At 38.8% G+C, this 21,654-nt stretch overlaps 2 protein-coding genes across 15 annotated transcripts in view; one reads left to right on the top strand and one right to left on the bottom strand.

The window, feature by feature from the left end:
* KIAA1328 (KIAA1328 ortholog) overlaps positions 1-15,668 on the bottom strand; it is a 396,501-nt gene extending 380,833 nt beyond the window's left edge. For 4 of the 7 annotated variants that reach the window (XM_063653602.1, XM_063653603.1, XM_054461102.2 and 1 more), the window contains exons 1-4: positions 15,274-15,577; positions 10,112-10,147; positions 9,093-9,235; positions 28-122 (exon numbers count right to left, since the gene is read on the bottom strand). In XM_063653602.1, the coding sequence (XP_063509672.1) occupies positions 28-122; positions 9,093-9,235; positions 10,112-10,147; positions 15,274-15,577 (578 nt within the window). Of the gene's footprint in view, positions 1-27; positions 123-9,092; positions 9,236-10,111; positions 10,247-15,131; positions 15,232-15,273 lie in introns of those variants that run through there. The other 3 variants (XM_054461100.2, XM_054461101.2, XM_063653604.1) reach the window with 3 other exon arrangements.
* Positions 15,430-21,654, top strand: part of TPGS2 (tubulin polyglutamylase complex subunit 2) — a 53,768-nt gene continuing 47,543 nt past the window's right edge. For 5 of the 8 annotated variants that reach the window (XR_010124170.1, XM_063653608.1, XM_054461115.2 and 2 more), the window contains exon 1: positions 15,655-15,787. Coding sequence is in view for 6 of the 8 variants with exons in the window: in XM_063653608.1 (XP_063509678.1) it covers positions 15,703-15,787 (85 nt within the window). In the remaining 2 variants the exon portion in view is untranslated. Of the gene's footprint in view, positions 15,788-20,590; positions 20,661-21,654 lie in introns of all 8 variants that reach the window. The other 3 variants (XM_063653607.1, XM_054461110.2, XM_054461111.2) reach the window with 3 other exon arrangements.

The raw sequence follows: 21,654 nt of genomic DNA, 5'->3' as shown, positions 1-21,654 counted from the left end.
ATCATTTCATATAAGGTTTTATCTCACCTGGCCAGTTCTTTAATTAAGTTTGCAATGCGTCTTTTGTCTTCAAGACATAAATCCTTCAATGATGCACTCTTTATTTCTCCCCTGCAGGAATTCTTAAAAAAAAAAAAAATTTAGTTACACTTTTTCTAAAACCAATTTTTAAATCTTTGCAAGAAACCTAGGTGCAAGGTGAAATTTCTTAGATATCTTTTCTCTGGTGCAACACTGTCTACCTGTTTCAATTTAAACCTACTGTGAACTAAAAACAGGCTAAGGAACTGACTGTCCACTAGGACACTTCGTGAGATTTACACAGAGAAGCAAACAGAAAGTAAAAGCAGATATCCCCCGCTTTAATACTGGGGTTTATTAGGGAAACAACTTTCCCTTTGTGAATGTCATAGAAACAAATACTCAACAGAAGATACTGAGAACTGTTATTACACCATAATCCCCATGCTGCTTAAGGGTATATTAAGATTAGCAGCAGAGGCACCAGTTACTAAGCATTCAAAATATCCTAATGTTCATCCCAAAGAGTACTAAACCAAAGAGTAATAATAGCAATAGCTAACAACTACATCTAGTGCTCACTTCATGCCAGGAATATTGTAAGCACTTTGTACTTACTATTCCATTTCATTTGCACAACAACGCTATTAAGTATTAATAGTTACTATTCCTATTCTACTTTAAGGGTACGTATCCAGGATTATAGCAATTAAATAGCAGAATCAAGACTTAAACACATGTTCCAGAGTCTATGCTCTTTAAACACCATATTACTCTAATCTTTTGTGCTACAAAAAGTTTTCCCCAGCACCTCAGCATCATTAGGAGGGGTCTTTAAAGACATAAACTCAGGGAGTCACGAAGGAATCGTAGGTAACATGTAAAAGGAAGGAGCTATAATTCTTGGCATTTGCACAACCACCAAAGTTAAGTTAGTCCAATTACCTCTGGTAGCCAAGAACAACTGAAAACCCCTAAAGTGAATCCTGGAAATGGTAATAGCTGAAGGTGGGAAAGAGAGTAGGAAAAAAAAATGGAGAAAAGATGATAATAAAATAAGTTTGGTTTTAGAAATGCTCAATGTAAGATGCCAGCAAGCCATTCATGTGGAAATGTCTAGGCAGGAGGCTGGAAAGATAGGTCTAGCTTTCAAGCTAGAGAAAATCATAAAGATTTAAAAGTCAGTGTATGGTATTATGGATAATGTTAAGATTTTTTATTATTCTTTATACTTTTCTGTTTTAAATTTTTCTTTAATAATTATGTATTTAAAATTAAGAAAAAATATTAGTATTTTAAAAATCATCTACAAGTCCAAGAAAATTGGCATTTGATTTTAATTTCAATTTAAGTAATTGGATTTTAATTTAATTTAAAGTGGCATTTGAAAGGACAAGTGGAGAATCAGAAGCATATAACATTGTAGGAGAAAACAAGAAACAAAAAGTTTCAAGAACAGTGTGGGTTCAACAGTGCTAATGATTAAAAAAGACAAATAGACTGGGGGAAGAAGGCAATGGATTTGGCAATGGAAGAAGTTGCTGATAACCCATGAAAAGACATTTCATTAGTGATGTGCTGAGTAAAAGAACAAAAGAGAAATCTTTGTAACGAGGCAAAAAAAAAAAAAAAAAAAATAGTGGCATTGTGTTAACAACAGCAAAAATCTGAAAACACAAACGTCTATTAACTACAGAATAGTAAAACTGTGGCTGGCATATTGATACAATGAAATCCTAGAGGTACTGGTAGCTATGATACTAACTTCCCCCTCAAAACTACCCTTCCGCCCTCTGTTTTGAGATGCTAAGTCTAAGACTCTGGAAACACCATTTCTCCTTCGCCACCTGGCGCTCTGTTGAACTCTGCCAACACAAAGAACTAGATGAAGACCAGGAAGAAAGAAGTAAGGCTATTTCCTTCCTGTTACTGACAGTGTCACCCCTGAGTTCCTTACCCTGGCAAGTACTGCTGATTCCAGTTTGCAATTTTTTCCAGCCCTTACAGAATCAGCCTTTATCAGGCCTCCTCAGAAATGGCAGTACCAGCCGGGTTGGTGTCCCATCACCAGAGGTCCAAGTTGCAGCTTTAAGGGGACCCTCCTCTAAGCTTCTAAGTTTCAATAATTCCAACTGATTCTGCCCTCTCATCCAGTTCTAGAGATTGTGGTTGTTTCTTATAGTTACTACTTTCATGATACTTTAATGTTCCCTTTTTGCCTTTTTGGTTCTCTAGTACTATCCAATAATTTTTCTTTTAAATATTCTAAGTTAAAATAACTGACTAAACCCTGAGACAGTGAAAAGAAATGAAATATAACTATATACAACATAAAGAAATCTCACGTAACATTGGAAGAGCCATAGAGGGGAAAAAAAAAAAAAAAAACAAGAAATCTCATGAACATAATATGAAATAAAAAGCAAATCACACAAAAAAATGGATATGAGCTCATTTATATAAAGTTCCAAATATATGTATGAAATTAAATATTATTTCAAAAAAATGTATTTACACTGTAGGACAGGGCTTGGTAAACCATGGCTGCAAGCTGAATCTGGCCCACTGCCTGTTTTTGTAAACAAAGGTTTATTAAAACACAGCCATGCTCATTCATTTGCATATTGCTTATGGCTCTTTTAATGCTACTGTGGCAGAGTTGAGTTGTTGAGACAGATGTTACGGCCTGCAAAAGTTAAAGTATTTACTACCTGTCCAATTTATAGAAAAAGTCGGCCAACCCCTGATATAGAAAAACAAAAGAATTATAAACATAAAGTTCAGGATAGGAATTACCAAAGAAGAAAACATGATGAGGAAAGGCCACATATCTACAGTCACTTGAGTTACAACAATGGCACAACTGCAATTCAGAGGAGAAAAGAATCCTCCTCCCAATAGATGGTGTTGGGCCAATACTGACAGTCTATTGACCCAATACTGGCAGTCTATGGGCCCAACACCCTCTGTTGGGAAGCGGATTCTCTTCTCTCTGAATTGCAATGAACTGTGACCCTTACTTTACACTACATGTGCATATTACTTCCTGATGAACAGTAGGCTTAACTGTGAAAAATAAAGCAATATGGCCACAAAAGAGAGAGGGAACTTGCTGCAGAGTATAATCAGCTAACAGCGTCCAGTTGCCAAACCTTTGGGATCCACTGCAGTGTTCATGCCAATGCCAATGACTGGGAACAGTAGAGACACTAGAACTGAGCTATTTCTGATCCAAATGGCATCCTCAAAAGGCAGTATTTGCTCTGGGGTTCCTCACTAGCAAAATGGACACTTATCTCAGATTGCATGGCAATCTGAAGTCTGAGGTTCTTCCCAGTCAATCTTCCTTCTTTTCCTCTCCTGTCATAGGTGCCAGACTGTAGTGAAATCTGAAGATTCCTGCTCATTCTACTCTTTATGCTTTATAGGCTTTTCCTTCATTAAATCTCTTCCATTTCTAATTCCATTTTGCGGTCTGCTTCCCATAAGACTTGAACTGACCTAATTACCACTGTGAAATCCTTAATGAATTAAGGATACTCAACATCAATATCAACAAAGACTACACGCAGAAAAAAATCACAAGATGACTGGGCACAGTGGCTCACGCCTATAATCCCAGCACTTTCGGAGGCACGAGGTCAGGAGTTCAAGAAGAGCCTGGTCAACATAGTGAAACCTCGTCTCTATTTATACAAAAATCAGCTGGGCATGGTGGTGCGTTCCTGTAATCCCAGCTAGTTGGGAGGCTGAGGCATGAGAATTGCTTAAACCAGAACCCAGGAGGCAGAGGTTGCAGGGAGCCGAGACCGCGCCACTGTACCTGGGCTACAGAGCGAGACTCTGTCAAAAAAAAAAAAAAAAAAAAAAAAAAAAAAAAATCACAAGACATGCTCTTCAATGGAAAAAAGGAAAAGAAAAAGCACATCACCATTGCTAGTCTTAAGAAAAAGCATACATAGACACATATACCCCCCACAATGTAGGACATCCTCTTCTAGCCCAGATGGAATAACACAGACCAAATTTACCCTAGTTTCAGAAAACAAAACAAAACAAAACAAAAACCTGACCAAAAAAACAGGAAACAATAGTTTTCATTGGATGGCAGGCAACACAGAATGATCACTGGAATTGCAGAAACAAACAAGGTGAGCCCTACAACTGTCCCAGCTAACTGCTGTGGAGAGTTTTCAGGGCTAAGGTAAGTAAACCCAGACAGAGCCCAGCAATCTCCCTGAGTTGAAAAGATACAGCTGGGAGTCCAGGAAAGCCAAGGTTTCTAGTGTTTGCAGGGCAAAGTAATGGCAAGGATAGAGCTGCATAGGAGAGCTCCAGGGATCTGCAGAATCCCCTCGCGTCAACTACTGAGCACTGACCAGCATATGTATGTGAGAAAACTACTCATCCCAGGGAAAGAGCCCAAAATGAACAGTGGAAACAACTTCTGTAGCTAATACAGCATAGGAGAACAGTCTGTTCCCATCAGCCAGAGAGGAAAACTTTGTAATTTAAGGGGCATCAGGAAGAGTATTCAAAAGGGTATGGCCTACAATGGGCAAAATTACCCCTATACTAAAAGCTGCTCTGGCACCACTTTTAAAAGCTCAAAATGAAGCTTGGAAAGAATCAAATTGCTTCCAAATAACTTATCACTGTCTCAGAACCCAAAAAGGCAAAATGCATACTGTCTTGTGACATCCAATAAAAGACAACCAAGCAGAAAAATACAGCCTATAATTAGGAGAAAAATTGCTCAGTTGAAACCTATCCACAAATGACTTGGATGATAGAATTCATAGTCAAGAATATTGAAACAGTTATTATAACTATGTTCCATATGTTCAAGAACCTAGAAGAAAGCATGTCAAGTAGCCACATGGAAGATGTAAATAAAAATAAGAGACCAAAACTGAACTTCTAAAGATAAAACTACATTGTTTCATATGAAAAACATACTGGATGAGATTAGTGGCAGATTAGACATTGCAGAATGTTAATGAATTTGAAGACATAGCAACAGCAATACAAACTATCCAAGGATAAACAAAAAAATTTTTTAATGAAAAAAATATGAACAGAGGATCAGAGAGCTGAGAGGGTAACTTCAAGAGGCCTAGTATTTCTGTAACTAAGGTCACTAGAAAGAGAGGGAAACAAAAATATCTGGAGAAACAATGGCTGAAACATTTCCCAATTTGATGAAAACTATAAACCCACAGTCCCAAAAAGCTCAACAAACCTCAAACAAAAGAGATACCTTAAAAATTACTCCAAGGTAGGATGGGCATGGTGGCTCATGCCTGTAATCTCAGCACTTTGGGAGGCCAAGGCGGGCAGATAACGAGGTCAGGAGTTCGAGACCAGCCTGACCAACATGGTGAAACCCCATCTCTACTAAAAATACAAAAATTAGCTGGGTGTGGTGGTGCGCACCCGTAATCCCAGCTACTCAGGAGGCTGAGGTAGGAGAATCACTTGAACCTGGGAAGCGGAGGTTGCAGTAAACCAAGATCATACCACTGCATTCTAGCCTGGGTGACACAGCAACACTCTATCTCAAAAAAAAAAAAATTACTCCAGGGTATACTATAACCAAATTGCTCAAAACCAGTGATAAGAAGAAAATCTTAAAAGCAGCCATATTTAAACACATACACACAGAAAAATAAGGAGGAATAAAAATGACAGCCAACTTCTTAAAAACAATACAAGCTAGGCAACAGTGCAGCAATATCTTTAAAGCACTGAATGGATAAAAATATCAGCTCAGAATTCTATAACCAGTAAAAATATCTTTTGAAAAGGAAAGAGAAATAAAGACTTTTCAGGCATACATGAGCTGAAAAAATTCTTTTCCTAGCATACCTGAACTAGTGTTAAAGGAAGTCTTTTAGGAAATCTGGACACACGCAAAAGAATGAAAACACCAGAAATGGTAACTACATGAGTAGATTTAAAAGACTTCTGTTGCATTTGTAAAATTTCTTTAAAAGGCAATTAAAATAAAACGCATCCAAAATGGTATGACGGCATCCAATAAGAATATGTGAACTATCTCTATTCACAGACAACTTCATCTTATATAGAGAAAATGGTAAGGAATTCACAAAAGAACTATTAGATTAGAAATAGTTTGATAAAGTTGCAGGATACAAGATCAATTCACAAATCAACTGAATTTCTATATACTGGCAATAAACAATCCAACAGTGAAATTCAGAAACAACTGTGTTTCTAATAACATCAAAAAGTATAAAACACTTGCTGATTCTATAATGCCTATGGAAACACAGGGACCCAAAATAGCCAAAACAATCTTGAAAAAGAAGAAGTTGGAGGACTTATACTTCCTAATTCCAAAAATAAAAATATAAATCAATGGAACAGAAAACAGAGAGTCCAGAAATAAACCCTTACACTTATGGTCAACAGATATTTTACAAGGGTGCCAAGAAATAAAAAGGGGAAAGGACAGTTTTTTTAACAAATTATGCTGGGACAACTGGATATCTACATGCAAAGGAATAAAGTTAAACTACCACCTCACACCATATACAAAAATTAACTCAAAATGGAATGAGAACTGAATGTAGGAGTTAAACCTTTAAAACTCTTAGAAAAAAATATAGGCACAAATATTTGTGACCTTGGATTAGGCAACAATTTCTCAGATATGACACCAAAGCAAAGGAGACAGAAGAAAACACTAGATAAATTGAACTTCATCAAAATTTAAACTTCTGTGCTTCAAAGAACACCAATAAAAAAGTGAAAAGGCAACGCATAGAATGAGAAAAAATATTAGCAAATAATGTATCTGATAAGGGACTTGTAAATGGAATTTAGAAAAAACTCATAACAGTACATAGACAAACAACTCAGTTAAAAAAGGATATGACTAGATATTTGTCTGAAGAAGATATACAAATAGCCAAGAAGCACATAAAAACATGCTCATCATCATTTAGTCATTAAGGAAATGCAAATCAAAATCACATTGAATTACCACTTCACACCCACTAGGATGGCCATCCTCAAAAAAGATGCACATAAATGTTGGCAAGAATGTGGAGAAATCTGAATCCTCATACATTGCTAGTCGAATGTAACATGGTGTAACCACTTTAAAAAATAGTTTGGAATTTTATCAAAAGGTTAAACATAAAACTACATGACACAGCAATTCACTTTTAGGTATATACACAAGAGAACTGAAAATATACGTCTACACAAAAACTTGTATACGAATGATCACGGAAGAATTATTCATAATAGCTAAAAAGTTGAACATGTCCATTGACTGATAAATGGATAAACAAAATGTACATTCAGACATAAAAAGGAATGAAGTAATGATACAGCATAGATGAACCTTGAAATCATTATGCTAAATCAAAGAAGCCAGTCACAAAAGGCCACATATTATGTGATTTCCTTTTATATGCAACATCAATAACAAGCCAGAGACTGAAAGTAGATTAGTGTTTGCTAGCGGCTGAGATGACTGGGGAATGAGAAGTGCCTAATTGGTAAGGGGTTTCTTTCTAGAGTGATAAAAATGTTTTGAAACTAGATTGTGGTGATGGATCCACAACTCTGTGAATATAAACACATACAAAATCAAAATAATAAACTGTATACTTTAAAAAGGTGAATTTTATATGCAAATTATATCTCAATTTGAAAAAAAGAGAGTTGACTAAAGCAAAAGTAATATGTATTTTGCGGTCTGTGCATATACGTAAAATGTATGACAATATCAAAAAAGTCAGGAGGTGAGAAATAAAGTACAGTGTTGAAAGGTCCTTAAACTATAGGTAATGTGGGAAAATATCACTTGATAATAGGCTATGATAAATGAAAGATGTATACTATAATCTCTAAAGAAGCCACTGAAATAATCCAATCAAAAGTTATAGCCAATAGGACAAAAATATGAACTTAATCTAAAAGAAGGCTATTGTTCAATGTAAAACAAATCAACCATTATGTGAAAAAACATTTTTAACTTTTTTTGATAAGAACCTGCAAATTCAACTATTCACACCCCAGTGTGAAGTGAGTACACTGGTACAAGTAACATAAAGTAGGCCTTGTGATTCATTCATAAAATCCTGTAGTAATAAATGAGGCACTGGAAATATCTTTGAGAACATAATTCACAGACTGAAAAAAGTTTTCTATAAAAGGTCTGAAAGTAAATGTTTTTAGCTTGTGGGCATGCAGTCTCTGTAGCAACTCTGCTATTGTAACACAAAAGCAACCATAAACAATTATGAAAAACAATGAGCACGGCTATATTCCAAAAAACCTTTATTTATAAAACAGGCAGAAGGATTTGGTCCACAGGTTATAGATTCCAGAACATTCATATACAAGTTTTGTGTAGACATCCTAGTGAGTGTGAAGTGGTATTGAACAACTCTGGTTGCAGAGGGAAAATATAACAAAAATTAAAGTAAAATAAGCCAGTCAGATAGGACATGTGCCAAAGGAATGCACCAATACTATTACTGTGCCACGTCATTGATTTGTCCCTCATCTTTATGAGGGACAAATCAATGACGTGGCACAGTAATAGTAAGAAAGATAAAGATATGATAAAGTTTCAAAAGTAATAATCTTTATGATATTATTTTCAAAGTGAGGGAAATAATAATAAGGGCTAATTTTCTTTAATAATGTATCTTTCTTATGTAAAAGGGATCATCTATCAAATAAATTCACAAGAATAAAAATCAAAAAGGATACCTAATTAAAAAGCAATTCTCATCAGTTTGATTTACTAATGCCACACAGATCAGAATGTAGTTCTTTTGAGACATATCAAGATAATACATTATCATGGCTAACGCTTAAAGCAAGTCAGATGTTTTGGAGCAAAACCCTTGAGTAATCTAGATAATTTAGGCTCAAACCTGGCATCATCAAAGGATCCTGGAATCCTCTGTATCTTTCAAGAATGTTTGTTGATCACCTAGTATATTTTCAAAGGTTCTTCTACCCTTTTTGGTCAGCACTCATAAAGACTGGAGAGCAAGGAAAAAAAAGACTAAAAAAATACTAACCTGTTCATCTACTGAATCTCCTGTGCCTTTTAAGGACTCCATGGAGACTGACACATCAGTCACCCTGGAAGTCTTAAGTTTAACATCAGCTTTTGGACTCATCAGCTTGTGTCTTGATCTGACATTTCCTTCTGCAGATATTCCTAAGGATTTCCATTAAACAAGATTTCAAAATTATATCTTATTATCTTAAACCCTCCCCCATCAACTCCTTCCTTGGAATCCTCTAGTTTAAGGGACCTCATGGAGGAAACTCTCTTACTTTATAAATTTAATTTCAAAGCTCTTAATATATGAATCATAAAAAGAATATGTTTTAAAGAAATACACTAAAGATTGAATTGAAATTTGTTTTTATTTTTATTTTTTTAAAGAGACAGGGTCTTCCTATGTCTATCCAGGCTGGACTCGAACTCCTGGGCTCAAGCAATCCTCCCACCTCAGCCTCTGGAGTAGCTGGAACTACAGGATCAAGCAACCACATCCAGCTTAACTGAAATATTTGTAAAGGGTACTGTAAATATTCATAAGTCACATTAAACCCAATAAATTACAATATGCCAAATATATGTTAACTTAGGGGAAATCAATGATATTTTTCACCCTATATAATGAGGGTGCCTTCAATAGTTGCTTTACTACCATCTAGTTACAACCATTAAACTTGACGTGTCTCTTACATATACCCTGTATCAAGCAGTAGTCACACTTTTATTTGAAATATTAAATTTGGCTATCATTTGTAAAAGAAAAAATAAGAAAAGAATCTTTTGCCCCTTACCACATGAAGTGTTCTACAAGTTCATTAAAAGCTGATTGGGCCAGCCAATCCCAAAGATAAGCCAGTATTTCAAACATTAATAGGGTTATGACAAATATTCAAAAAACAAATTTTAGGTTTTGATGTACTGCTCTGCATCCAGTTATTTATACCTGCAACATTGTTCTAATAGTTTTATTTTCTTCTAACATTTAAGGACCAAAGTAAGCTTCCCAAATTTTAACATAGAAAATCATACCTGGAATGTACACTACTGATTGTTCTTCATCAGAAACTATGCAGGAGAACATGAAGGAAAATACAATAATATTATCCAGCATCCAAATGCTGCTTCTGTTCCGTATACCTCTTATAATTCATAATTTCTTTTGACCTGGGAATTTATAACTAACTTTTAAAAACAAAGTTAGAAAGCAAAGTAATTGAATTAAAAACAAAGTTAGAAAGCAAAGTAATTGAATTAAATGTAGCAAAATTAATATTCTCTAAAAGTTCACCTTTATATATTCAGAACTACACCTCTTATAAAAATCTTGGAAGGTCTTGTTCCATGAAACTTTTATCCACTCTCAAGTGGGTTACCCTGCAATATATACTCTACTATTAGGTTCCTTTCCTTTTCCTTTCCTTTTGTAAACAAAAAGTTAAGTGCTCCAGTTTGGTCATTATTGAGGAACTGACAATTCTGAAGAGTAAATAATTTCAAGATAGGCTTTAGCTTTGAAGAACAAACACTGAGGGCAAGTCAATCACGCAAACACAAAGACATTATTTATTCTTCTACAGTGCATTCATAAAATATCCCAAGAAGCCCTACTATTTAAAAAGTAGAAGAAATTTAAGACAAAAAGAACTACTTTGAATTTCAAAAGGAGAAATTTAGAAAGGCTATGATTATAACACACTGTTTTCAACTGTCACCTTGATCCAACTCAACTTTTCCTCTCCCAGGATTATTGCAATAAGCTCCTAACTGCTCTCTGTCACTTCTGTGCATGTTCCCTTAACAGCCTATTTTTTCACACAGTGGTTAGAATGATCCTTTTAATAGTTATGCCATTTCTAATTTAGATTAAAAGCCAAAGTATTAACAACAGCCTACAATGCTCAAGATCTGATCCCTATAACTTGTTACATCTCTGATCTCACTCCCTACTATTCCTCTCACTCATTCCTGGCTTTCTTATAATTGTTAACGAGCTATGCAAGCTCCTACCTTACAGCTTCTGCATGTATGATTTCTTCTACCCAGGAAGCTCTTTCCTTAAATATCTTCATGGCTCACTTTAGGACTTACGTCATATGTCATGTCATGTCACCTTCTGATTGAAGCCTTCACTTCCTAACCATACAGGTACTTGAAATTGCAAAACTCTCTCTTCCCGCAACCTACCTACCTCCCCCTACTACCTGCCTCTTTCCTGCTTTATTTTTTCTCCACAGCACCAATATCATTGAACATAGGCCAGACGCAGTGGCTCACGTCTGTAATCCCAGCACTTTGGGAGGCCGAGGTGGGCGGATCATGAGGTCAGGAAATCGAGACCATCCTGGCTAACACGGTGAAACCCCATCTCTACTAAAAATGTAAAAAAAAAAAATTAGCCGGGCATGGTGGCGGGTGCCTGTAGTCCCAGCTACTCCAGAGGTTGAGGCAGGAGAATGGTGTGAACCCGGAAGGCAGAGCTTGCAGTGAGCTGAGATGGCGCCACTGCACTCCAGCCTGGGCAACAGAGCGAGACTCTGACTCAAAAAAAAAAAAAATCATTGAACATATATTTTCCTTATTCATGACCTGATCTCATCTCACTAAAATGTAAGCACCAAGAGGGTGATGATTTTTGTTTTATTTTGTTCAGTGTTGTACCCTCAAACATAAAAGAATGTCTGGCTCCATCTATGAAAGAATAAAATTGGTATTGATTTAATTTTACGAGGCGTTGTCCAACAACCTTATATGTTATATTTCTGTGATTCAAAATATGCAAACAGAACTTTTTTTTTTTTTTTTTTGAGATGGAGTCTCGCTCTGTCACCCAGGCTGGAGTGCAGCGGTGTGATCTCAGCTCACTGCAACCTCCACCTCCCAGGTTCAAGCAATTCTCTGCCTCAGCCTCCCGAGTAGCTGGGATTACAGGTGCCTGCCGCCACACCTGGCTAATTTTTTTGTAGTTTTAGTAGAGACAGGCGTTTCATCATGTTGGCCAGACTGGTCTTCAACTCCTGACCTTGTGATCCACCTGCTTTGGCCTCCCAAAGTGCTGGGATTACAGGTGTGAGCCACCGCAACTGGCCAACAAAACCTTTTACTTTCAGCTACATCCATGCCAAATTTCTTTTCAAATATATAAAATTCTAAATAAACTACTTCAATATTTTTAATAACAATATTTGAAATTGCCTCTATCCTTTCTAATAATTTGTAATGTATTTTCATCTCATTATATTAAGAACCCAAATATTTACCTCCTTCAAATCTAGAATTTCCCAACAAATGTATATTTTATGGGGAAGTCAAACAGACACATTATATACCAAATGTATAGTGGGCCTACTAGCAGGTCAATTCTAGATTATTTATAATACCTAAAACAATGTACATGCTATATAAATAGTAGTTAAATTGTAAAGTTTAATTTGTATTTTTTTGTGTGCTACTTCTTTTTTTTTCCTCAAATATTTTCCATCCACATTTGAATGAATCAGCAGATACAGAGGGCTAACTGTAATTAGAAACCCAGGCAGAAGTGGTAGAGAGGAAGATGCACCTCTATCCCAGACCTCCAGGATTTGAAGGAAATAAGCTCAGTACTGCCCATTCTACTCTAATCTGCTGAGTTTTGCCAGCAATACATGTATATGTAATTATTATCAACCACAGAGACTTTCTGGGCTAATATATTATTTTTACCACAACATAAAGTCTTTGTTTCCATTTGAAAACTCAACAGCAGAGATTATATTGCAATGTTTTGACCAGGTCACTTGCAGTTCATATTTTTTAATATCAAGTCCGTGATACTGCTAACGGTAATACACTTGAGTGCATTTAAGCAGTCAAATTTAGGTACTGCTGAAACACTAACTCATTCTGACATTACTAGGAACTGTAATGAAGGACAAAGGCAACTTAAACTGAAGGAGCATATTTTGCTGGAATATTTAACCCATAACATGACAACACTACACACTCATTGTTTACAGATGAGGTACTAAAACATTCCTTGTGCAAAACAGCACTCCTGAATCATACTGTGCAGGAGATGCATAACTCACAACAACAACAATAAAAAAAAAAGGTGCCATTCAGTCACAGATGATCTGTCCTCTCATGATGGAAACATCAAGGACTAAGAAATCTCTCCATCACATTTCTCTAAATGTTTAGGTGAAGTATTGAAAATCTTTTTTCAATAGTGTGAAAAGAATACCAGATTATAGGTACTTACTTTTTGGTCTTTTTCTATTGAAAATTCTACTATAAAGGCTCTAGGGTGGTCTGGGAAATAATCAATATGACAAACGAATCAAGATGCAAAGATATGTAACTAAATCAAATGATTAATAACTATCATTATGCTTTTCAGCAAATATTCAGTAACAAATTTACATTTGACATTGCTTACAGTGACATTCTCTATAGAGATTTAAAATGAAAATATCTGAGGCTCGATGTTAACTGGTCATTACGTGGAATAGGCTGGGGGCAAAGGTGACACTAGCAACCTTGCAATTCCTTTCATACATCTGAATTAGATCTTATAGGATATAATCGCCACCATTCTTCCCCTGTACAATTTCAATTCCTCACTATCTATGAGAAGACGAATATTTTACATTAAATTTTGGGAGTCAGAATACAAGAGATAAGGGAGTATATATGACTTCTACATAAAATAGGGAGTGATATAACTACATGAGTAAGTGAAAGTACTGGGTGCGAAGACCAAGAGCTTAGGTTCAGTCCATATATCTATTAATAAACTTACTCAGTCCCATTGCAATAGCTTGTCCCCCCCAAACCATAGATTCTATATTTGAACAGCACCATAGGATGCTATAAGCTAATAACCTTCAAGTATCTTCTCCATCACAAAATCCTGGCAATGCAGAAGCAGTGTTTCTTGAGAAAAGACTTATCCCAATTTCCTAACTTCCTAATTCAGCCCAGTTGTCCACAGTGCACATATTCTCTTCTGATAGGTAAAGGAAAAAGTATTTAATTTGCACACTGCGCTAGTATGCTTTCATCCACAGTGTATGTACATGATTTCATTTGCTTTTCACCAACCTATCAGAGACAAATGGTAATTATGTCTAGTAAGTGCAAACACTAAACACGAGCAGCACAGAACACAAACATATCCCTCTCTCTACACATGACACTAATCCTAGTAACTCAACAGAGGAGTTGATAACACAGTTTTGTAAGTTTCACTGGGAGCTAAGAATGCCCAGTGATTCTGCCAAAGGTAACAGCAACGCCTCAAATAATGCCATCACCAATCCTAGCAAACACAAAAAGAGCTGCCTCTGCAAGCACTCAGTAACACTGATTGCCGTCCCTCTTTCAAGTAACCCCTCCAGGGAACGTGAAGTAAATTATCAGGACCAAAGCTCAAGCGAGAAGAGTCTACCTACTCCAAGGAAAGAAACACTCCTGTCACACAAACATCTCATCACTGCTGCTGAACCGGTAATACTGCCACTGGACTAAAAAGTTCCACTGCTTCTCCACCTCACAACGATTCAAGAACTTCAGTGACTGCCAGTGACCCACACTCTACACCTAAGTCAACAATACTTCTAGGCACAATGATTCCCATCTTACGCAGTAACCGGCACCACCAGGCCACATTCCAGTAACCAAGCTCTACACCTCTCCTAAAACCCCAGTATTAAAATACGTCATCACTGGAGGGCCTTTTAAGTCCGAAAGGTCCTGACTTGCTCCTAGCAATGCAGACTAAGGACAATCCTAAATCAAAACAAAAAGGCTCCCTGTCCAGCCAACACCCACTCCTCCCTCAACTTCGAGCTCGCTCCGCACACTGAAGTCAACCTGGGGGCACTCTGACAGGGTGGGCAGAGGGACCTCGGAGGGCCCTCCCAGCCCTGGACTGAGCCTGGACTCAAGGCTATCCTTCTCGAGCTCACCGCTAGTGAGGACTGGGAAGCATCTGCGCCGTGTCCCCACACCTGGAGACAGTACCAGTCTCTCGGCCACCTAACACCCAAGCAAGGGGAAAGCCCAGCACCTAGACTGAGGCCGAGCAGCACGTCCCCATCCCCGCGGTTAGTTCGGAGCTTCTCCTCCCCTCTCAGACTGCCACGCGACGGCTCACCCCTCGCCGTCCCGTGGAGGGCGCCGGCGCCCCCTGTCAGGCGGGCAAAGGATACAGTCCCGGCTCCAGAACGCCGCGGCATTGCGGCGGGAGGCGCCCGCCACGTCCGCCATCTTGAAACAACCGCCACTCGGGGCGTCGCGCCGGGGCCGCCACGCCTCGGCTTGCAGGCTCGGTCTCCATTGGTCGCACCACGCAGAGGCCCGCCCCCGCCTGCGCGGCCGGCCCCTGCGGGGCGAGAGGGTCGGGGCGAAAGGGAAGCTACGTCCCGGAGGTGCGGTGTGGGGCACCGGGCGGGGCCGCGGGAACTGGCGCCCCACGGAGCTGCTGCTGTCAGACCAACCCCGGGTCCCCATCATCACTGCGCCGCGCTCTCAGGCGCCGAGAACTACCGTTCCCGGCATGCCATGAACTTGGCCTCGGCGCTGAGGCGGGGTCCGGCCCTCCACCCGCTCCCGCCCCGCGCGGATCGGGTTCGCGAGCCATGGAGGAGGAGGCATCGCCCCCGGGGCTGGGCTGCAGCAAGCCGCACCTGGAGAAGCTGACCCTGGGCATCACGCGCATCCTAGGTGAGGAATGGGGGCACGGTGCCGAGAGGGTGTGGAGGAGAAGGAAGGAGGAGCGGAGGGATGAGGTGCGGGGTGGGCGGCGCGACGCTGGCCCCAGAACAGGAGTGGACATCGCTACTGGGACTTCCGTTGTTACGGAGGAAAGTGGGGGACCTGGGTTTGTGATTAGGCCTTGAAAGTGTTTGCCAGGAGTGTTCGGAGACAGCTGGGAAGCCTGAAGGTTCCCCCACTCACCGCCACCCAAGGTCCCACCCAGGAAGGACGGGCAAAGACGTGCAAAGGGAACACGGCAAGCACCTGACGGTTGGGAGATTGTATCTCCCCCCAGGAGGCATTCTTAGCCAGGGCATTATCCCCGAAACCCAAGACCTTTCTCTGGGGGAAGTAATGCACCCGACCTCCCAGGGCGACAACTACTTCGGGTCTGAAAGGAATCCAACCTTGCACCACCGAATGACTCAGAGTTTTTCTTTTATCGAACATTTCTTTGTTTGCTTATTTGTTTGTTTTTTGAGACAGAGTTTTGCTCTTGTTGCCCAGGCTGGAGTGCAGTGGCGCGATCTCGGCTCACTGCAACCTGCGCCTCCTGGGTTCAAGCAATTCTCCTGCCTCGCCCAGCTATTTTTTTTTGTATTTTTAGTAGAGACAGGGTTCCACCTGTTGGCCAGGCTGATATCGAACTCCTGACCTCAGGTGATCCACCGGCCTCGACCTCCTAAAGTGCTGGAATTACAGGCGTGAGCCCCCGCGCCTGGCCTATCAAGCGTTTCTTTAGTACTCACCACTATGTTAGACGTGAGGTTAAAAATATGAAAAAGACACAGTTCTGTGAAAAAATAAACAAATGAGGTCCCTAGGAGTGTGAAAAGAGGTCAGTAATCTACTGTTACTCAGAGATATCACAGAGGAGGGGACTGATCTTATCAGGGAAGTTAAAGAACATGTCACAGAGGAGATGATGCTAGATTTTGAAAGACATATGGGAGTTAGCCAGAAAACTAAGGAGGAGAAAGGTCTTTTAAGAAGGCTGAAAACATGCTTCAGTGCCTTCCCAATTATAATAAAATCCAAATGTCTGTACCATGACCCACAAGTCCCTGTATGATCTGATCTCATCTCTTTCTGACTTTGTTTCCACTCTTTTGCCCACATGGCCTTCTAGCTGTACCTTAAACACACTAAGCGGATTCCTGCTTCAGGGCTTTTGCAATTTGCTAGTCCTTGCACCTGGAATTATCTTTCTCTGAATGTCTCGCTTTTTCAGGTCATTCAGATCTTTGATCAAATGTCATTACTTCAGAGAAACCTTCCCTGAATATAGTTCGAATAACCGCCGTCTTTCTTGCTCTCTCTTTCCTTACCCTGCTTTTTCTTTTATCCTTATAGCACTTTCACTACTTGAAATTATGTATTTGTTTGGTTGATTTTTTAAATTTGTGTCTCTTTTAATAGAAGTCCAAGACCAAGTGTGATTTAGGAATGAGTGGTTTTAACATATGAAAATCAATTAATAGCTGGGCATGGTGGCCCATGTCTTTAGTTCCAGCTACTGAGGAGGCTGCGGTGGGAGGGTCATTGGAGCCCAGTTCAAGCCCAGCTGGACAACATAGCAAGACCCTGTCACTAAAAAAAAAAGAAACTTAAAAAAAATCAATACAATACAACTTACTAATAGAATAAGACAAAAACTGCATAATCATCTTAATAAAAAAAAGCATTTGACAAAATCTAACATCCTTTCTTGATTAAAAAAAAAACTCAACAAACTAGAAATAGGGTAGGATAGAGATAGAATTTCCTCAACCTGATAAAGGACATCTATGAAAAACCCACATCTAACATCATATATAATGGTGAAAGACTGGCAGCTTTCCCCTTAAAATCAGGAACAAAAATTGTACTAGGGTTGCCCAAGATCACACCAGATTCAATGCTTTGACGCAAGGATTACAGGACTCAGGAGACAGTCCTACTCATGGCTATGATTCATTACAACAAAAGGATTTTGGCAGCCCGATTGGCAGACCTTTCTGAGGATTATTGTCTCGGGCCTGCTATGTTCACTCTTTTCTGCATGGCAAGAATTCCACTTTTATCACTTCTCTTCAACATTGTACTGGAGTTTCTAGCTAGGGCAATTAGGCAAGAAAATGAAATAAAGACATCCAATTGAAAAGGAAGAAGTTAAACTATCTGTTTGCAGGTGACATGATCTTGTATATAAAAAATCCTAAGGAATACACACACACACACACACACACAAAAGCCTATACACCAGCAATGAACAATCCAAAAATAAAACTAAGAGAACAGTTCAATTTACAATAGTATCGAAAAGAATAAAATATAGCTGGCACAGTGGCTCGCACCTGTAATCCCAACACTGGGAGGCCAAGGTGAGAGGATTGCTTGAGACCAGGAGTTGCAGACCAGCCTGGGCAACATAGTCTTTATGAAATATTTTAAAATTAGCCATGTGTGGTGGTGCATGCCTTAGTCCTCGCTACTCAGGAGGCTGAGATAGGAGGACTGCTTGAGCCCAGGAATTTGAGGCTACAGTGACCTATGATCACACCACAGCACTCCAGCCCAGACGACAAGAGTGAGACCCTATCTCAAAAAAATAAAAGAATAAAATAGGAATAAATTAGCACAAAATGTCCATGACTTACGTACTGAAAATTACATAAGAATATGGAAAGAAATTAAAGAAGACCAAAATAAATGAGAAGACATACCATGTTTATGGATTGGAAGAGTTAATATTGTTAAAATCTGTTACTCCCCAAATTGATCTACAAATCTCAGATCTATAGTTCCCATCAAAATCTCAACTGTCTCTTTTGTAGAAATCAAGAAGCTGATTTAATCCTAAAATATAGAAATGCAAGAGACCCAGAGTAGCCAAGATAAACTTTTCTTTCCGAAATGGGAAAAAAGTTCCTCTTACTCACATTTCCCTATACTATATTTGAGATGATGGAAAAGTTCTGGTGATGGTTGTACAACAGTGTGAATGTACTTTATGCCACTTAACTGTACACTTAAAATTGACTAAAATGATGGTTTTATGTTATGTGTGTTTTAATACAATTTTAAAAATTTAAAGCCACAGTTGTCTTCAGAGTGGTAGTGGCATAAAAATAGAAATCTACATCAATGAAATAAGATTGAGAGTCCAAAAATAAACATCATATTTATGATTCATTGACTTTTTTGTTTTTTTTTTTTTTTGAGACAGAGTCTCGCTCTGTCGCCCAGGCTGGAGTGCAGTGGCACAATCTCCACTCGCTGCAAGCTCCGCCTCCCAGGTTCTAGCCATTCTCCTGCCTCATCCTCCCGAGCAGCTGGGACTCCAGGCGCCCACCACCACGCCCAGCTAATTTTTTGTATTTTTAGTAGAGACGGGGTTTCACCATGTTAGCCAGGATGGTCTCGATCTCCTGACCTCATGATCTGCCCGCCTCGGCCTCCCAAAGTGCTGGGATTACAGGTGTGAGCCACCGCGCCCGGCCTGATTCATTGATTTTTGACAAGTATGTTAAGACTTCTCAATGGGAAAAAATAGTTTTTCAACAAATGGTTCTGGATTTCCACATGTAAAATAATGAAATTGGACCTCCACCTCAAATTATATACAAAAATTAACTCCAAAAGTATCTTAGACCTAAATGTAAGAGCCAAAACCATAAGACTCTTGGAAGAAAACAGGCCTTAGGTTCCTTTTTTAAGTGACCTTGAATTAGGCACTGGATTCTTACATATCACAAAAGCATAAGCGACAAAAGAAAAATAGATAAATTGGGCTTAATCAAAATTTAAAATATTTGTGCTTTTAAGGATACAGTCAAGAAAGTGACAAAACAATTCAAAAAATAGGAGAGGATATTTGTAAATCATATATATGAAAAGGAACTTACAGATCTGCAAAGAACTCTTACAACTCAATAAAAGACAAGTAATTCAGTTTTAAAGGATCAGGGTAGACATTTCTCCAAAGATACACAAATGGCCAGTGAGCACACATAAAGATGATTATCACCATTAGCCATTAGGGAAATACAAATTAAAACCATAGTGAGATTTCACTTCACACCCACTAGGATGGCTATAGTCAAAAAGACAGATACAGCAATTGTTGGTGAGGATATGAAGGTATCATACACTGCTGGTGGGGATGTAAAATGTAAAATGGTACAGCAGCTTTGAAAACTAGTCTGGCACTTCCTTAAAAGATTGGAGTTACCGTATGGCCCAGCAATTCCATTTCTGGATTCCCTTTCTGGATTTCATTTCTCCAAGATAAATGAAAATATATTTACATGAAAACACTTGCATACAAATGTTCATAGCTGCATTATTCATAATTGTCAAAAGTGAAAACAAGCCAACATCCATCAATTGATGAATGTGATATATAAAATGTGATATATCCATATAACAAAAAAAAATTCATCCATAAAAAGGAATGAAGTACTGATCCTACAACATGGATGATCTTGAAATGAAAGTGAGAGAAGCCAGTTGCAAAAGCCACATGTATGATTCCATTTATATGAAATGTCCAGAATAGACCAGTCTGTAGAAACTGAAAGTAGATTAGTGGTTGCCAGAGGCTGGTAGGAGAGGGGACTGCTAATATAATAGGTATGGGTTTCTTTTGGGGGAAAGGATGCATAACTCTGAATATAAAAATCACTTTATAAGGAAGAATTATGTTATGCGAATTATGTCTCAGTAAAGCTATTTTAAAAAAAGGAATTCTAAACAAGGTACTATTAGAATTCCTCCTCTAATCCACAGGACTGTGAAGATGATGAGATACCACACCTCGATTAATGTTACATTAAATGGCAAAAGCAAGATTATCCAGGTAGGCCCAATCTAATCGCATAAGCCCTTTAAAACAAGCTGTTAACAGGGAGGTCAAAGAGATTTGAGGTAGGAAAAGAATTTGTTATGCTGTTGCTGACTTGAAGATGCATGGGACCTTTTAACAAGGAATGTAGGTGGCCTCTGCAAGCTGAGAGTGGCCCCAGCTGACAGCAAGCAAGGAAATGGAAGCTTCAGTCCTGCAACCAAAAGGAATTGAATTCTGTCAATAACAGGAATGAGTTTCCAAGATGACCCCAAGCTCCAGATGAAAATAGAACAGCTAAAATACCTGTCAGCACACCTGGTGTAAGGAAAGACCAGTGATTTCAGCTTAAGTAGAGAAGCCAGTCATGCCGTGCCAGGCTTGTGAGCTACAGAACCATGACTTAATAATAGGATGTTGTTTAAAGCTGCTAATTCATGGTAATTTATTACTCAGCAATATAAAACATTCCCCCAAATGTTTGAAAGAAAAGAGCAAACGCTATGCACGTCAAAAAGAAAAACAAGTGTAATATAGCACATGTAATTATGGACTATTATGATAGAGTTTAGACCAAACATGTCTGTCATAACAATAAATATAAATGGTCGTGGCTGGGCACTGCAGCTCATGCCTGTAATCACAGTGCTTTGGGAGGCCAAGGTGGAAAGATCACTTGAGGCCAGGAGTTCAAGACAAGCCTGGGCAACATAGTGAGACCCCTGTCTCTACAAAAAAAAATTTTTAATTAGCCCAGTGTGGTGGTGTGCACCTGTAGTCCCAGCTACTTGGGAGGCTAAGGTGGGAGGATCACTTGAGCCCAGAAGTTCGAGGCTGAAGTGAGCTATGATTACACCACTGCACTCCAGCCTGGGTGACAGCAAGACCCTGTCTCTTAAGTGTATACATATAGGTTTATGTCACCTATTAATAGAAAAAGATTTAAACCTGACTCCCAAAACCCAGTTATTTGCTGTTTTCAAAAACATACCTAAATCAAACTAAATCA

The sequence above is a fragment of the Pongo pygmaeus genome, chromosome 17 (assembly GCF_028885625.2).
Source record: "Pongo pygmaeus isolate AG05252 chromosome 17, NHGRI_mPonPyg2-v2.0_pri, whole genome shotgun sequence".
Taxonomy (NCBI): Eukaryota; Metazoa; Chordata; class Mammalia; order Primates; family Hominidae; genus Pongo; species Pongo pygmaeus.
Note: the sequence above shows the minus strand (reverse complement) of the source record. Positions and strands in the feature narration are given on the sequence as shown.